This window comes from Crocuta crocuta, unplaced genomic scaffold (assembly GCF_008692635.1).
Source record: "Crocuta crocuta isolate KB4526 unplaced genomic scaffold, BGI_CrCroc_1.0 scaffold50, whole genome shotgun sequence".
NCBI classification, from domain to species: Eukaryota; Metazoa; Chordata; class Mammalia; order Carnivora; family Hyaenidae; genus Crocuta; species Crocuta crocuta.
In genome coordinates, this window is record NW_027527428.1 from 4,721,076 (window position 1) to 4,738,588 (window position 17,513).

Consider the following 17,513-nt stretch of genomic DNA (forward strand, 5'->3'; position numbering starts at 1 on the left):
GGGATGGAGTCCAAAATTTGAGCTTTTTTCATTTTTGTAAATGAAAAGAATTATTTTTCTCACGTGATTATCTCCTTAAATCCAGCATCAGCCTTTGGTCCTTGGACCTTCGTTGGTCTTGTAAAGCACTAAAGGCAAAGCACTACCTGTGAAAGTACAGGATGTAAGTGTTCATCAGCCTTAGCCTCTTCCCACCTCGCAGAGAAGTTTATAAATTGCTTTTTCTTACTTAACGTTAGCAAATGTAAAGACCTACATTTGTTTATTTTTCTCATAAACAGCAACATTGCCCCTATATTTTATCATCTCATAAGGTCTAAAATTAAATGTTTTGGCTCATTCTTGTATTCATACTTATTATTTACAGTTTCATATTTTGATTATAAATATTTATAGAAAATTCCAAAACAAAATCATCTGAGTAACAGGACGGCATATGTTGGAATTGCTCCTCAGTGTTTATTGAAGATGCACTGGGTTTTGTGGTGTTTTATTTTCAGACAGCGTAGCTCTTTGTCTTTGACTCTTTATTTTGAACAGAATAAGTACATTTAACTATAAAAATATCTTTACATGTGAAAAGAAGTTCAACATTCCTAATCATTAAAGAGATGCGAATCCAAACCCCAGTGAAATACTTCACATCCATTAAGATGGTGGTTTTTCAAACAGAAGAAAACAAGTGTTGTCAAGGGTGTGGAGCAAATGGAGCCCTTGTGCTTTGCTGGTGGAAACGGTTGAAATGGTGCAGCCGCTGTGGAAGACAGCATGGTGGCTCCTCAGAAAATTCTACACAGGGGCACCTAGGGGGCTCAGTCGGTTAAGCGACCGACTTCCGCTCAGGTCATGATCTCGCAGTTCATGAGTTCAGGCCCCGCGTCGGGCTCTGTGCTGATAGCTCAGAGCCTGGAGCCTGCTTCGGATTCTGTGTTTCTGTTTCTCTCTCTGCCTCTCCCCTGCTCATGCGCTCAGACACACGCGCGCGCGCGCGCTCGCTCTCTCTCTCTCTCTCTCTCTTTCAAACAAATTTAAAAACATTAAAAAAAATTAAACATAGATTCACCCTATGATCCAGGGGCATCACTTCTGGGTATGTACCCACACAGATTGAAGAGGGACCAGAACAGATATTTGTACACTCGTACTTATAGCAGCATTTTTCACTGTAGCCAAAAGGTAGAAACAACCCAAATTGTCCACGGATGGATGAGTGGGTAAACAAAATGTGTATGCACACCGTGGGGTATGATTTGGCCTTAAAGAGGAAGGGAATTCTCGGGGCCCCTGGGTGGGCTGAGTTGGTTAAGTGTCTGACTTTGGCTCAGGCCACGGTCTCTGTCTCACGGTTCATGAGTTTGAGCCCCGTGTCAGGCTCTGTGCGGACAGCTCAAAGCCTGGAGCCTGCTTCCCTCTCTCTCTCTCTGCCTCTCCCCTACTCAGACTCTGTCTCTCTTTCTCTCTCTCTCTCTCTCTCTCTCTCTCTCTCTCAAAAGTAAACATTAAAAAAAAGGACATTCTGATACCTGCTGCAACGCAGATGAACCTCGAAGACATTGCACTGAATGAAATAAGCCAGACACAAAGGACAGATGTCGTACAAATTCCGTTTACAGGAAGTTCATGGAACGGTCAGAGTCCCAGAGACCAAAAGTAGAGTAGTGGTTACCAGAGCCTGGGCGCAGGGGGCGGGCCGGCGGAAGGGGGAGCCAGTGTGGAGCAGGTACGCAGCCTCGTTTGTACAGGATGAGTGTGCATCAAGCCACTGCACTGCATACTCAAAGGGGTAAGATGGGAAATGTATATTTTACCACAAGAAATCTTCGCTTTGATGCTGTGCTTGACATTGAATGTGCCACCCACGGCGCGTGGTACGTGTGTATGTGTGTGTGTGTGTGTGTGTGTGTGTGTGGTGTTTGTCAGTTCTACACATCATCCAGCTTGGGGCTGAGAACCATAGGGATTATGGAGTCGGTCTTGGTCTTTGTGGAGTGAAGGGGCCTCACGTTGTTGGGGTAACTGGCGGCTTTAGCTGGGACTTGGGTTCGCTGGTCTGCACGTGTTCTTAGGTGTGTCCAGGAGACTGTTATCGGCACCCGCCCTGGGGCGGGCATGGTGGCCGTAAACCTGAAAAGACACATCCATGCACCCAAGGAACTCCACTCCAGAACTGGACCTGAGTCAGTGACCAGACTGGCACTTCCATCGCCCTGAATCTGCTTGCGCTCATAAGTGAGACCAGTTTTCAAACAGTAAAGGCTTGAGCTTTCCGTTGCATTCCTAGTGTCCCCAGACACTGGCCGCTCCTCTGGGGGATCAGCTATGTCACTTCATTTGACAGCACAATTAAGCATTTAATTTTTTTGTTTTGTTTTTATTTAGAGAGAGAGAGGGTGTGTGCCCGTAAGCAGAGGAGGGGCAGAGGGAGAATCTGAAGCAGGCTCCACGATCAGCACGGAGCACGACTCAGGGCTCGATCCCACGACCCTGGGATCATAACCTGAGCTGAAACCAAGTGTCAGACCCTCAACCAACTGAGCCACCCAGGCGCCCCTGAGTGTTTAATTTGTTTTTAATTTTTTGAATTATTTTTAGAATAGAAGAAAGTGTACAGAAAATATCACTGTATCCACAGTACAGATTTAATGTAATCTTTTGCCGTATTTGCTTCAGATCTCTATTATAGGAATGTGATGGACGTTGCTCCATCCCATTCTCGTCTCCCTGAAAGCAATCAGTCCTTGTGTTTTTGTGTAAAGTGACTAAAGTGTAAAGTGGTGTCTCATGGTGTTCAAGTGCGTTTCTTGACTATTGATGAGGTTGGTTATTTCATTTTAGCAGCTGTCAGGGCCTCCTCTAAATTGTCTCTTCCCTTTCTCATTTATGTCGGGATGCTGGTGGTTTTCTTAGTTTAGTTCTTTATTCTGATAATCATCCTTTATCTGTTCTCTTTTCTTCCTGTCTGTGGCTTGTTTTTAAGCTTCCTTTATATGATATCTTCTGTCATACAAGTGTTTTCAATATTAACATAGTCAAATATATCAGCTCTCAGAAGATGAGAGCCCCAGGTCATAGAGACAGCCTCCTGTATTTCCTTACCGAGCTTAAAAAAGTTTTACTGGGGCACCTGGGTGGCTCAGTCAGTAAAGCCTCTGATTCTTAATCTTGGCATGGGTCACGATCTCATGCTTTGTGAGATCGAGACCTATATCAGACTCTGTGCTGACAGCGCAAAGCCTGCTTGGGACTCCTTCTCTCCCTTTCTCTGCCCCTCTCCCGTTTGCATTGCTTGCTTGCTCACTCTCTTGCTCTCTCTCACTCTCTCAAAATAAGTATCTTTTTAAAAGTTTTACTTTTCATAACTAGGTATTTAATCCATCTAGAACTTATTTTCACATATGAAAGAAAGTGGGGATCTACTCATATTTTTTCCATATGGCTGGCCACTTGTCCCAACAGCATTTATTAGCTAGTCTCTCCTTTTCCACTGGCTTGTGATGCTCTTTCTTACCAACGAGGATGCAAACATATTTTTCAAACCTGATGTATAACTGAGCGTGAGTGCATCAGATTGAGGGCTGAGCAGTTGTCAAAAAAGCATTTCACACAAACCCCCCTAGACATTAAGAGAGCTGATTCTTTTACACTGTGACCGTTATGCGATAGAAAAAAATGATATGATGCACTCAGAAGGTATTCCAGGTCTCGCAGAGAATGCATTGGAAGCCAGGTTGTGTGTGTCCTGGCTTCTAGGTGTGGGTCGCGGTGAGGGCCTTCCCGGGCAAGAGGGGAGTGGTCTGCCCCCTGGTATATCCTGTCCCTGAAGAAAGCAGGACCGACGCGAGAGTGAATGGTGAGAGATTTGCTGATAACAAGCGATAATCTGTCTTTTAACTTGGTCTCATTTCCTTGTTAAATGACTAGAAGCTCATTCATCTCTTTGAATTGGTTATTACGAAAGCTAGTTTTTGTAGCACATGCAAAACCCAGTGGGGGAAATTGTGACAAACCAGGGTTGCAGACGGTCGCCTGGGTGGCTCAGTCCGTTAAGCGTCTGACTTGATTTCAGCTCTGGTGAGCTCGCGGTTTGTGAGATTGAGCCCTGCATCAGGCTCTGTGCTGACAGCTTGGAGTCAGCTTGGGATTCTCTCTCTCCCTCTCTCTGCCCCTCCCACGCTCACTCTCTCTCTCAAAGTAAATAAACATTGTTTTAAAAAATAGTTTAGGAGCGCCTGGGTGGCTCAGTCGGTTAAGCATCTGACTTCAGCTCAGGTCATGATTTCCCAGTTCATGGTTTCGAGCCCCGCATCAGGATCTGTGCTGACAGCTCAGAGCCTGGAGCCTGTTTCAGATTCTGTGTCTCCCTCTCTCTCTGACCTTCCCCTGCTCATGCTGTCTCTCTCTCTCTCTCTCTCTTTCTTTCTCTCAGAAATAAATTTTTTAAAAAAATTTTTTAAAAAGCATCACACCTTTAAATGCTTCTTTAAAACCATTTCACCAAGAGTGAAATGATACAAATGCAATATACATTCATACGGCAATAGGAAGACGCCGTATGAAATGATTCTGGAGGGTCTCCAGTGTGAAGACTGTAAGTTAAGGAAATGGAAAGCAAGGGTGGAAAGAATCCTTAGAGACTTCTTATTTGTTGTGATTAACGCAGAGGAAACAATGATAAACCATAATTGCTGGTCATAATAGATAAGTGGTATGAATGTCATCATGCATATAAATTAATAGTGTAACTAACCCTCGGTCCCCTTGAAAACAAGATAGCATTTTCTAATGCCTCTTCTCTCTCTCCCCACCCCCAAAATATTGGTTCTGTCCTACAATTTCACACTGTATTTCCAGTCGTTTTCTACTAAATGAGCTGTGTGGCCTCTGGCCTCTGCTCTAGCTCTGGCTGGAGGTCTCGAAGAGAACGACAGGCTGTACTCAGGACTCCGTGTGGACATGTCGTCCCCGGCATTTCCAGAGTCTGCGTAGGCTTAGGGGTGCCACGGTCACCAAGGTCCAACGTGCCACATCCCAGTTACGCACTCCCTTTAACTACGGGCACTTCCAGAGCCGCTCGTGCACTCACGGGCCCTGGGAGCGTCCTCTGGGGGGTGACAATGTGGTGTAGTGGTAAGAGCGAACACGCTGTTGGGGACCTTAGCCCCTTTTCAAATGGGGACTTACTATGAAGACAAATGACTTTTTTCTTTCAGTCATTGTGTAGCAGCCCTCGTTCGGAATCGGCGCTGGGACTGAGGAGCTTCCCCCAGAGACTAGCTAACCGTGGATTCGTTGACCCCTGTGCGGAAGATCTAATTCTGAGTGTGTTTCCTCTTTTTCAGATCTCAGTCACGGTGGATTGGCAGATCGCTATGACGGCTCCCGCTGGGGGCAGCAGCCCACTCACGGAAGCGAAGCCGGCTGCGGCTGGGATAAAGTGATCGTCGACAGGACTGACGAGGAGGCGTGGCCTTCCGTCACCGGGGCAGAGACGGAATCTGCCTCAGAATGCAGTACAGACACTGACTCTGCCTCCAAGTGCGGCTCAGAGAACAGTAGCATGGCTACAGGGGGCGCCCAGGGCACCTTCGCGGGGCGTGCCAAGAAGACAGATGGCAGCGACAGCACCAATGGTGCGCTCGTCCAAAGCCCTTCTAACCAGAGCGCCCTTGGGGCAGGGGGCGCAGCCGCTCATGGAAACGCAGCCCGGGTGTGGGGCGTAGCCACGGGCCCCGGCTCGGGCCCAGCCCACAGCTCCCTCGGCGGTGGGGATGGAAAGATGGACAGCGCGATCGGGGACGGGAGAGGTCAGAATTGCTGGGCTGCTTCCAACCCCAGTGCCGGCATCAACCTTAACCTTAACCCTAATGCCAACCCAGCTGCCTGGCCTGTACTCGGACACGAAGGAACTGTGGCGACAGGCAACCCTTCCAGTATTTGCAGTCCGGTCAGTGCCATAGGTCAGAGTGCGGGCAACCAGAACGGGAACCCGCCGGGCACTTTAGGTGCTTGGGGAAACTTACTGCCGCCCGAGAGCACAGAACCACAGACGCCCGCTTCTCAGAATGTGTCTTTCAGCGTACAACCTCAGAACCTTAACACTGATGGACCAAATAACACTAACCCCATGAACTCTTCACCAAACCCTGTCAATGCAATGCAGGCAAATGGACTGCCAAACTGGGGCATGGCTGTTGGTATGGGGGCCATCATCCCGCCCCACCTGCAAGGCCTGCCTGGTGCTAACGGATCTTCGGTTTCTCAAGGCGGGGGCAGCAGCGGCGAAGGACTCAGCAGTTCGGTGTGGGGCCTGTCCCCGGGCAACCCCGCCGCAGGAAGTAGCAGTTCTGGGTTCAGTCAGGGGAGTGGAGACACTGTGAACTCGGCGTTGAGCGCTAAGCAGAACGGATCCAGCAGCGCTGCGCACAAGGAAGGAAGTGGGGGAAACGCCTGGGACTCGGGCCCTCCTGCCGGCCCTGGACTCCTCGCCTGGGGACGGGGCGGCGGCAGCAACAGCAGCGTTAGTCACATCCACTCGGGGGCTTGGGGCCACCCCAGCCGAAGCACCTCCAACGGGGTGAACGGGGAATGGGGAAAGCCCCCAAACCAGCATTCCAGCGGTGACGGCAGCGGGAAGGGATCGGCGGGGTGGGACGGCCCGGGCGGCAGCAGCCAGAGCCCTGCCCCGCAGCCCGGCAGTGAGCACATGAACTCGTGGGCCAAAGCCGCGTCTTCTGGAACCACGGCAAGCGAAGGAAGTAGCGATGGTTCCGGCAGTCACAGCGAAGGGGGCTCTGGGAGGGAAGGGGCCGAAGGCCGAAGGCGAGACAAAGGGATTCTAGACCAAGGGCACATCCAATTGCCAAGGAACGATCTTGACCCCAGAGTCCTGTCTAATACTGGCTGGGGACAGACTCCGGTGAAGCAAAACACTGCCTGGGAATTTGAAGAGTCCCCGAGGTCCGAGAGGAAGAATGACAATGGGACAGAGGCCTGGGGCTGTGCGGCTCCTCAGCCTTCACACTCAGGGGCGAAGAGTGATGGGTCCATCGTGAGCAGTACAAATACCTCTTCGGTGTCCGGGTGGGTCAGCTCCCCGCCTGCTGCCGCGCCGGCCAGCACGGGCTGGGGGGACAGCAGCAACAAGGCGCCGAATGGCCCAGGGGTGTGGGGGGACTCGATAAGCTCTCCTGCTGTTACTCATGCTGCTGCCGCCGCCAAGAGCGGCCACACCTGGAGTGGGACCGGAGGCCAGGAGGACAAGTCGCCCGCCTGGGGGGAGCCTCAGAAACCCAGGTCTCAAACCTGGGGAGACGGACAGAAATCCAGCCCGGCCTGGAGCGCAGGAGGGGGAGACTGGGCGGACTCGTCGTCTGTCCTCGGACACTTGGGGGACGGGAAGAAAAATGGCTCTGGATGGGATGCCGACGGCAACCGGTCAGGGTCTGGTTGGAACGACGCTGCCAGGTCTGGGCCCAGTGGCTGGGCTAATGGCACAAACGCCAAGGTGAATCCAGGGACAAACTGGGGAGAGTCTTTAAAACCTGGCCCCCAACAGAACTGGGCGGGCAAACCCCAAGACAGCAATGTGAGTAACTGGGGAGGAGCCGCTTCCGTTAAACAGACAGGGACCGGGTGGGTCGGGGGTCCGGTCCCTGTCAAACAGAAGGACAGCAGTGAGGCCACGGGCTGGGAGGAGCCTTCTCCGCCATCCATCCGGCGCAAAATGGAAATCGATGATGGTACCTCAGCTTGGGGTGACCCGAGCAACTACAATAATAAAACTGTAAACATGTGGGACAGAAACAACCCGGGCGTGCAGAGCAGCACCACGGCCGCCGCCACCACCACGAGCAGCAGCACGGACACGGTCGAGACGCCGCCGTCGCACCAGGCCAGCGCCCAGCTGAGTCGATCGCCGCTGCTCGGCCCAGGTATGGCAGGCACTGTAGGTAGCTCCAGAAGGTGCACAGAGTCATTCGTTCTTATGACACGTGTAAACGTATCCCCGGTGGTGGTTTTACGTAGCAACGGACGTTGATTTGAGTGCCCCTCGCCCTGTAGCATTGTACTTACGTGTTATCCCCGGAGAATAAATGCAGTGGGATTCTCCAAGAGCTAGGTACTAGTTCCCAAGAGAAAGGTCCTCGGCACTTGCGGCGTTAGGGAGAGTAGGGAAGAAGTACGCCGTCTTCGGGAAAAGACTGGGGACCATTGTGTTAGCTGGCATTTCCTTATGGGATGGGCCGGTCGTCCTCGAGCCCCGCCTCGGTCAGAAGTGCTTGCGGGCTGGGGGACCAATCGCCGGGGCCTCTGGCAATGTGGGTCCGCGGGGACCCTGCTCGCCGGTAGCTTCAGAGCTCCGCAGACATTCCCGATATGTGGTTGGTGCCAAAATAAAATCGTTCGCAGAGCACGAGTGGCATTGTACAGTACAAGGCGCGTTGTGATTCCAGTCGGAAGAAAAGTCCTAAAATTAGACTAAACGTTGGGTTTAGAGTTCCTGCTTTGTGCAAGGACTCCGCTGGACAGGACGAAGTCCCCAACCGGAGTCCTCCCCCAGGGAGCGTGACTCGTGACAGGATGAACACGCGGCCCACACTGCACCGCGTGGGATCCAGATAAGGTCCAGCCGGGCTTTGTGCCGGGAGCGGGCTGCAGCGCCGCCTCCTAACTAAGATGTCAGCACGTGGCGCGGGGTCCGCCTGCGCGGCGAGTGAGAGCTGGGCCCTCAGATCACAGAGCCCCCAGGCACAGAAGACCCAGGAGGAGAGCGTGGTCCAGGTCAGGGCCCCGTGCTCAGGCTTCCCCCTCCTCTCCGCCAGGGCCCCCACACGGTACCGGGGGGGGGGGGGGGGGTGCTTCCCTCCTGCTGCTCTGGCTGTCCTGTCTTCTTAGCGCCACCGCCAGCCTCCCCTGGTTTCTGTAGTTGCTTGTGTGCTGTCGCCCTGCGGCTGCGCCTGTTCACCGCAGAACTGCAGCGGCAGCCCCTCCCCCGCTCCGTCCACCCGTGCTCCGGGCCGTCTTCCTGGCTCCTCACCGCTCCTCCTCGTAGTCCTGGTTTTAAATTCCTTTTTGTCGTCTTCTGGAAAAGCTGTAGCTGGCGAGGAGGGTCCTTGAGCCCAGAACTGATGTCACTGCTTTACACGTGTGGCTTGAAGGAGCGCAGAATTAGGTGAGACTAACTTCCCTCCTAAGAGTCCCACGCCTCGTGATGCACTCTACGTTTCGTGTAGCCTTTTGGAGCCGTGTCCCATTATTCTTCCTAAATTCAGCTGTAAAATTTGCAATATTTCTTTCACTAATGAAGCCCTTGCTTGCTCAGGACTATTCCTTGTGCACTTGGCCCCTTCGTCCCCAGTGTAGAACTTTGCCCCCAGTAAACTTTGGATTCCAGTCCCCTAGGCTGTTGGGACCTTTTTGTGTCCCGATTCTGTAATCAGCGTATATCGGTTTTTCTATCCAGTTTTGTACCCTCCCTAAGTTTTTATAAACGTGCCATGAAGACAGCACTAATGATAAGACAGAGTCCTTTCTCCACGGAACTTGCATCCAGAATCCGACACAAGGGAGTCTGGAAAGTGACACGTTTTAACCGTGAGCCTCTGTGACAGAGGAAGGCTCGTAGAGGCCATAGGATGGATGCTCAGTGCCTGTTGGCTCCGCCATATGCAGAGATGTGGGTTTAAAAAAGATTGCTCTGCCCACCAAACACCATTGAAACAGATATGAATGGAGAATCACTGGTGCCCCGCCCCCACCAGGTACCATGCTCGCATACCCATCTACGTCAGTGCTTCTAGAACTGGTACCTTTATCCTTATTATTTGACATATGGTCATTGGAAATACATCGTAGGGCACTGTTATGTGCCAGGCGTGGAAGACGGGCGCTCCGCCCTCTTTGAACCTCCATGTGGACAGAAAGACTAGTACAGCGTGGTGCCCGATTGTCCTGAGCAGGAAAGTATGACATGTAGGACGGCACCTAGCCAGGGTTTTAGTCACAAGGGGTTGGGGGTGCACAGACCTTGGGTCAGAGTGCAGAGGAGTGTCTTGTGGGGGGGCGTGCGCCCGGGGAGGGCGGCATGCATGAGCAGCATGAAGATGTTTAGAGGGGTCTGTGGTGGGGTAAGCGGTGGGGTGACAGGAAGGCCACACAGAGAGAAGCTGGAGAGGGGCCACAGCCTCTCAGGCCCCTGGAGGAGCCCGGTTGTGGCCGGAGGTTTCCGAGAGGCTGGTGAGACGTTTTACAGATTGAATGATCAGACTTACTTGTAAAATCGTTCCAGCTACAAAATAAAGTGGGAAGCAGAGCTGAAGAGGAAGAGCCAAGCTCGGCCAGTGTCTTGATGGTGATAGTGGCCTGGACTGGGACGGTGGCGGCCAGTGACACAGAGGCGGCAGCAAAGCTTGGAAACCGGGTGTGGACGCAAGGACGAAAGCTGAGCACAGGGTCAGAGCTCTGGCCAGCGGGCCGGCAAGCACGTCACTCACTGACTCACCCTGGATTACAGCGGGCTGCATCCGTCCCGTGGAGAAGTGGCAGAGGATGGTTGTAGAAGCCGGTCCCGGCCACAGCTTGGGCAAGAGGCACAGCTGTGGGAGCATGGCAGAGGAGAGGCCAAGGTCAGGAGGAGAGGTTTTGTTCAGACGGTAGAGCTCAGAGCCTGTTAAAGGAGCCAGTAGAGAGGGAGAATAGACGGAAAGGGAGGAGCTCCCTGTGTCCAGCCGGGAGGAGGCGGATGTCTGTGACCAGAGGGTGACAGACGCCTTCCGAGACTCTTTTTCTCTGAGAGTATCAAGGACCCCAGCCTCAGTGCAGACGGGCCAGGCAGGGGCACAAGTGTGAACAGAGGCGAGGTTCGCATTCGCCCACGTAGGAGATAGAGCAGAGGGCTGAGCAGGGGTCCCCAAAGAGCTGCTGGGCAGCATGGGGGACCCGGAGGTCACAGTTTCACAGTAGATGAACATTTGTCTACCCAACGTGTGTTTACTAGGACCCACTGTGCGCCGGGTAGCGCTCTGGTTTTGGGGGACAGCAGCAAACAGAACAGGCAGAACACTGTCCTGGTGGGGGTGCAGGCTGAGAAGGAGGGCCCAGGCGTGCAGGCTGGCCAGCGTGTATGCAGGGTGTTGGTGGTGCAGAGGAAGAAGCCGGGCAGGGGTGCGGGGGGCAGAGACCGTCCTCTCATGCAGGGCAGCCGGGCACGTGAGCAGCTGTTTGTTCTTCGCTGTAAGCACCAACCGAGCAGCTGGAGGGAAGGAGGGCTGCCTTCCCTTCTGCGTTCAGTCCAAACCCCCTGCCCTCCAGACCCCTCCCCGCGCCGGTTGACCCGCCGGATGTGACCTCCACAGCCTCCTGAGGGTCCTCAGCGACACACTCTTACTTCTCTGAGCCGCCGTACCGGGAATCCTGTATGGAGCTCAAGACTGTTGTAGCCTCTGCAGACACGCCTGTGCCCCGAACGGAAGGTCAGACACCCGGTGGGCTGCGGACGGCACTGCGTCCACAAATGTGCCCTTGTCAGCCCCCATTTTTCATATGAATCAACATTTATAGTGAAAACGTTTTATATAAGTTTCCAGATCTGTGGCCCCTTGAAATCCCCGAAGGCCTGACACGTTGGATCCAGACGGCAGCAGTTGGCTCGAGTGGCCGCCTGGGAGGCCTGAGCAAGGCCTCCCCCGCTGAGGCCTGGGCCCCCGGCACGGTCACCCTGCTGTGCGTAGGTGCTTTTCACAGGGCCTGTGTACAGAACCGGCTGGCTCTCTGGGCCGTTGGAGGTTGGGACTCCTGTTTCTTTCTAGGACATGACTGACATTGCTAAGTGCTTTTACATGTTATATAAAGAACTTGAAGGAGTGAGGAGAAGCGAGAAAGAAGCAAGAGAACTGATGCCGGAAACGGGGGGATACCGACGTGGAGGCGTCGTGCAGCCTGGGGGCAGAGGGGACGCACTACGTCACAGTGTCTGCACGGTGATTAGCCTCCCAGCAGATATTTGTAGTCTGAGAAGAACCGGTGCTTAAAAATAGCCGTCATGGGCGCCGGGCCGGCTCCGCGAGTAGCCCGTGTGACTCTTGGTCTCAGGGTTGTGAGCTCGAGTCCCATGTGTGGTGTTGCATTTACTTAAGAAAACTACAAACAACAACCACAACAACTGTCCTCTCCCACCCACCCAAGCCCTCTGGGACTCTCACCCCTCCTCACGGGTCACAGTTGGAGTCTCAGTGTCGGTGCCACCTCGTTCTGCTCCGGGTCTTCTGGAAGAGCTCCTGCCGCAGCACGCCCCTGGGCCCTGGGGTCCAACCCTGCTGGAGGCCACACGCGGTGCCTCTGTGCACACCCTCTCCTGTAAGCTCGCGGCCGCGGGCCTCAGTTTGCGGATGGAAAGTGGCTGATGGAGGGCGCGTGCGTGGTGAGGTCCCGGGTGTGCGTACCCGCCTTGCCCGCTGCCGTTCCTGCGACCCTGGGTCTGAAACGCCCCACGGATGTTGGAACCGTGTCGCGTTAGGGATTTTTCCCCTCTGGTGTGTGATTACCCTTAGGACTACTCTTACCAGGTGTCGGAGACAGACTGAGAGCTCTGCCCCGATAAGGATGCTCTTGCGTAGTATGAAGAGCCCAAATCGTTCTCTTCTGCATGGAAAATATCTGTAGGTGATTTTTCTTTAACAAGTTGCACGTATTATCACCGAGTGGGAAAGAAGGGGAAGGCACTCCGTGCAACCATAGCGGCGGTTTGCGCATCCCCCGTCTCCCCTGCGGCCGTCAGGGTCATGGTGCCGGAGCAAGAGCGTGGGAGCCGTGGGGAGCTTGTCGTGCCTGCTAACGGAGACGGACAGGAGGGGAGGCGGCGTCTTCTGTGCAGTCCACCCTCGTGCAGAAACTGCCGGGCTCAGCGGTGGCAACGTGTGACGGGGCTCTGTACCACACCTGCGCTCACAGCGACGTCTCTCTCCCTCCGGGACTCTGAGCAGCCGCACGGAGTGTGATTCTTGCCCCACGTCACCCGAGGGGCTCACGTCCAGCCTGAAGCAGGCACTCTGCAGTGAGAGCGGAGCTCGGCGCTCTCTAGGGTCACAGGAAACGGAAGCCCGCCGCTCTCCCAGCCTTGCAGACCGAGCTGCTCTTTGAGCCCCTATAGAAGGAGACGGAAGGAGCCGTCACCCTGTCACACCAGCTGCCTCCTAGCGATGACGGCATGCTCCTTCCTTGTGGCGCTCTGCATTCGTCCACGCAAACGTCCGCCCCACGGCCCTCCAGGTGGGGGTCGTGACATCACTGATGGCAGCCGCGGTCACGGCACCCTCCAGGCTGTGAGGAAGCTCATGGCTCGAAGACTTGCCCAGACTGGTTTTCGTAAATCTTCCGGGCTTCTGCACTCCCAGCAGAGCCATGCCCCCGACTCACTGATGCAGTGCCTGCTCTTTGTAAAGGTCTTTACAGGTGTTCTGTGGTTTGCTCTTGGCCTTGCTGGCTTTACACGGATTTGCACCTGTGTCAGAGCCTGGGTGCTGAGTTGCTGGTCACGATCACTGAAGAGTATTGGCCTGTCCTACAGAGTGTTTCCTCAGTTACACTTCTGTGTGTGTCTGGTTTTATAGAAGGAAATGCTATATTTAGGACACTCACGTTTATCCCATCCTTGTTATATGATAGGAATTTGTGTTCCGATGAGCCTGAGGGAAACAGAAGGTAATTTAGGAAATGCAGTGTAGCTTCATAAACCGCATCGTTTAGATCTGGTTCAAACCCATTCAGGAGATGGAACGCAGTAAGAATCTGGACAAACGTCCCTGTGCCCATCTTTGGCTCAGAGACGGTAAGCTGCCTGCAGTAGACTCGTGAGGCTGTCGGGTCGTGGACGATGGCACACTGCCCGGTGGTGTCGCATGAACATGAGCTGGACACGCAGACCCTGCTGTCGCGTGCCCCAGTGCGGCAGGGAGCGACTGAGTCACCGCAGAGCCAGTCTGTCACTGTGACGCTCACTGGAGGGGTGGCCGAGAGTGAGGAAGTGCAAGCATAGCGTTTACTTCTGTTCCTAAGGGAATGAAAGCGGATCCTAAAAATACTCAGCGGCCCAATTAGCACTCTTAGAAATAAATGCTCCGGACACGTAAAAATCAATTTGTAGACACAGGAGAACATTGAATGTCAATTAATAGAACTTTTGATGAAAAATAAATCCTCACTGAATCTAACAGTGAGAGTGAGGGAGACTGTCAGGGTGAACTTTCCAGTTTCACCGAAACCTTTAGATCGACGCTTTGAAAGAAACTAGGGGCTCAGGGAGTAGAGACCTCCCTGTACGTAGAATTAGTTCAGAGTCCAACAGGGAGGCCGTGATAGACGGGACCGAGCTAAACCAGCAGCACAGCGAGGTCATAAAGTCTTGCTTGGGGCTAGGTTTCCGGCAACGATTGGGAGTGAACTAGTCGTGCCATAGGCTGGTCAGCAGCCGGGACTGTGCTGCTAACGTTGCTCTAACTGCAGAATATTTTACCCGGGTTACTGCCTGCTGCCCCAGCCCCGCAGGCGCGCCTCTCCACTGCCCGGGCCGGCGTTCCAGCAGTGCCGCCCGGGGGATCGCGGCTGCCCCCGGCAGGTGGGAGAAGGCCCCGCCCCAGACACGCTGCACTTCGCACTTCGGGACTTAATCTCCTGACCCTCTGTTTGCTTAATCACTTAGTGTTCCGGCACAAGTATTGTAACCAAAGGCAGAGATTGTGTGAGTTACTCATGGAAGAGGCGTATCACCCATCCATCCGATAAACTAAAACTCAGAAGAAAGTGGATGCGGGACTCCTCACAGGTGTGCGGTCGCCCCCAGTCTCTTGAAGAGCAGAAGCTGGCGAGCACTGGCCTTGCTGCAGGCCCCCCACCCCGTCGTCAGACTTTGGTATAAAAATGATACCAAACACCGGAGCCGCCTGCAGAGACCGCGAGTCCGCAGGTGCTGCCAGAGCTCAGCTGTTCCCACAGCGCCACCTCGGAAGTGGCTCTCCAGGGCCGCTCCCGGCCGCGCACTTCCGATCGAGCGCCACACAGCGGTCACTGAGAGGCGTCATCTGAGCAGTCGGCCTAACGTGGATATGGGACGGGGGTAGGCGGGGAGTTGTGTTCCGTTGGGGTGTCTACTTTCCTGTGTTTTGGGGGGCGTGTGAGTGGGGCTGAAGTGGAAGAAGCCGGGCGTGGGAAGCGTCCTCCCGGAGAGGTGGGAGGAGCCGGGCGGCAGTGCACGCCCTGGGGGTGCGCACACAGGTCTTTGCCGGCCGGAGGTGCCTTCCAGTTCGAAAGCAATGGACGAGACCGAGACCGGTAAAAACACAGTTGGCTCCCCTGTATATCAGCGAGAACGGGTGCATTTAAAATTCCTATTCGTGCACTCAGAGGAAAACAAAAGAAATGTCCCCTTTCTAGGACCTACCCTCTGTGCTGACCCAGTAAGGCAGACAAGGCTTAGCCCTTCTGAGCCACTCGAGGCCACGTGGCCAGTGAAAAAGGACCATGTTTGTCCCCCTCACAGAGTCCCTTGAGTCTAGAAAAGAAGTGTCAAATAGAATGCTCTTGAAACGAGGCATTCTGGAAAGTAGGATACTTTACTATCCGGCTGAGTGAAACTCTCCTGTAGAAAAGCTCCACTATGTGAACATCTGTCTCAATTTCAAATATGAAAAATTAACTCTTGCCATAGCTACCAGTTCTTCGCTGTCCCTCCGTAAGCCGGTAGCGAACCAAGCGTTGGAACAAATGTTCGGTCAGCATGACGGCCATCGGTGTGAACAAAATCCCATCTCATTAACATTTAAGTCGGTACCTGAAAACACCAAGCACGTCGCCAGCACTCAGATGCTCAGCCGATGGAATTTGGTCTTTTATCTTTCCTTCATTTAATTATAATTGGCCATTTTCTTTTTTTTTTTTTAATTACTGTTTGAGAGAGAACGTGCACATGCTGGAGAGAGCGACAGACGGAGAGAGGAAGAGCGCACGCGGGCACCTTAAGCAGTTCCAGGCTTGGCTCCAGGCTTGGCTCGGAGCCTGACACGGGGCTCAATCCCACGACCCTGGGAGCATGACCTGAACTGAACTCAAGTCAGATGCTCAACGGACTGAGCCACCCAGGGGCCCCTAACGGGCCATTTTCTAACTGCTCCTTTGTCCCCTTGTTGGACCGCCTGTCACACTTGAAACTATGCAGGCAGTACCCATGGAACAAGCTAGAATTGGTTTGTTACGTCACAAAAGAAAGAATGCGCCCAGTGGACTTCACGGTCTGGAGTGCTCACGGCGAGGGTCATGGGTTGGGCGGAGTGTTTCCACGGCGGTTCTATTTCCTGGCCTTTCAGCGGCTTTGTGTTCGTCTTTCTCCCCATCTTCTGCGTGTGTGCCACACGCACTTTGTTCTCTCCGTTCTGACAGAGGCTGCGCACTTAAAATTGAGTGAAGACTGCGTATTCTAGTGGCATTTCCCTGTTACTGTTCTTCAGTCCCGATACTGTATTTGTTCATTTGAAGAAGGGAGATGATAATTCCCAAACCCCACAGTACAGAAACATTTTTGTCAAAAGCAGTAGCATTTGAAGGACCATTTTGGAAAATTTAGCATCAGTGTTTCAAACGCAAGGTGGAAATTGAGTCTGCCTCATTAAGCCCATCTTTAAAAGAACCTCTATGAAATTGTTAACAAAAAGTGTTCCAGAATTCACTCCAGCAGTAAGCACCGAACGGTGGAGACCATGTTAGTAGTATGTACTTCAAATTCTTTTCTGTCTCCTGAGAGTGTTTGCATTGCATCAGTTTGCTAGCGTGCCGCAAGGTCGTAGCATCTTTCTCCAGGGGCCCCCGAGCGTCCGCGGTGCACACGTTCTGTACGCAGTAGTGCGGCAGCGTAGGTCAGGTACCTTCTTGCCAGGGACCAGCTTGAGATGGAGATGCTGTTGGGGAGACCTTTTTTGCGAACTAGTCCCCTGTCTCACTAGCTGGCATCACTGAAATAAAGTCCTTTCTTATTTGACCACTAAAAGAAAAAAAAGGAAAGAAGGAAATGAAATACTGTTCTCTTGATGTGAGGGTAAACACTCATTCTTCCATTTGTAAGATTTTGAAACTTTGCCTGCATATAGACATGCTCTGTAGACCTTCCCGCTGCTTCAAGAGGAGCTGAAAACTCTTCAATTACGTACTTAAGTAATTTGTCATAGTGCCTTTCAAAGAGATGGAAGTATAAGGATGACAGGTATTAAATGAGTTTGTTATTTAATTACCTGCAATAAATCAGTATTTTTACAGCTGATTGCCCTTTAGCAACACCTAAATTATTTTATCTTCCTAAAACATCCACAATTTTTGTCAGCTATGTTAATTTTCCTGATTTAATTTTGTCCCTTCAATTTATAAAACTACTTCTCCCAATATACATTATTGTTTTTGGTGTAATTATGGGGAATAGTGTGGTTACCAGTTGCTGACAAGAACTGATTAGGGCTAACTTCCCTGTTATTGGC

The 17,513-nt window shown here is 52.9% G+C and overlaps 1 protein-coding gene across 1 annotated transcript in view; it reads left to right on the forward strand.

The window, feature by feature from the left end:
* The window catches only part of TNRC6C (trinucleotide repeat containing adaptor 6C), a 69,227-nt gene that overhangs the window by 14,742 nt on the left and 36,972 nt on the right, over positions 1–17,513 (forward strand). Inside the window, 1 exon segment of the mRNA XM_077756269.1 lies at positions 5,340–7,931. Coding sequence (XP_077612395.1) covers positions 5,558–7,931 — 2,374 coding nt within the window. The 5' untranslated portion in view covers positions 5,340–5,557.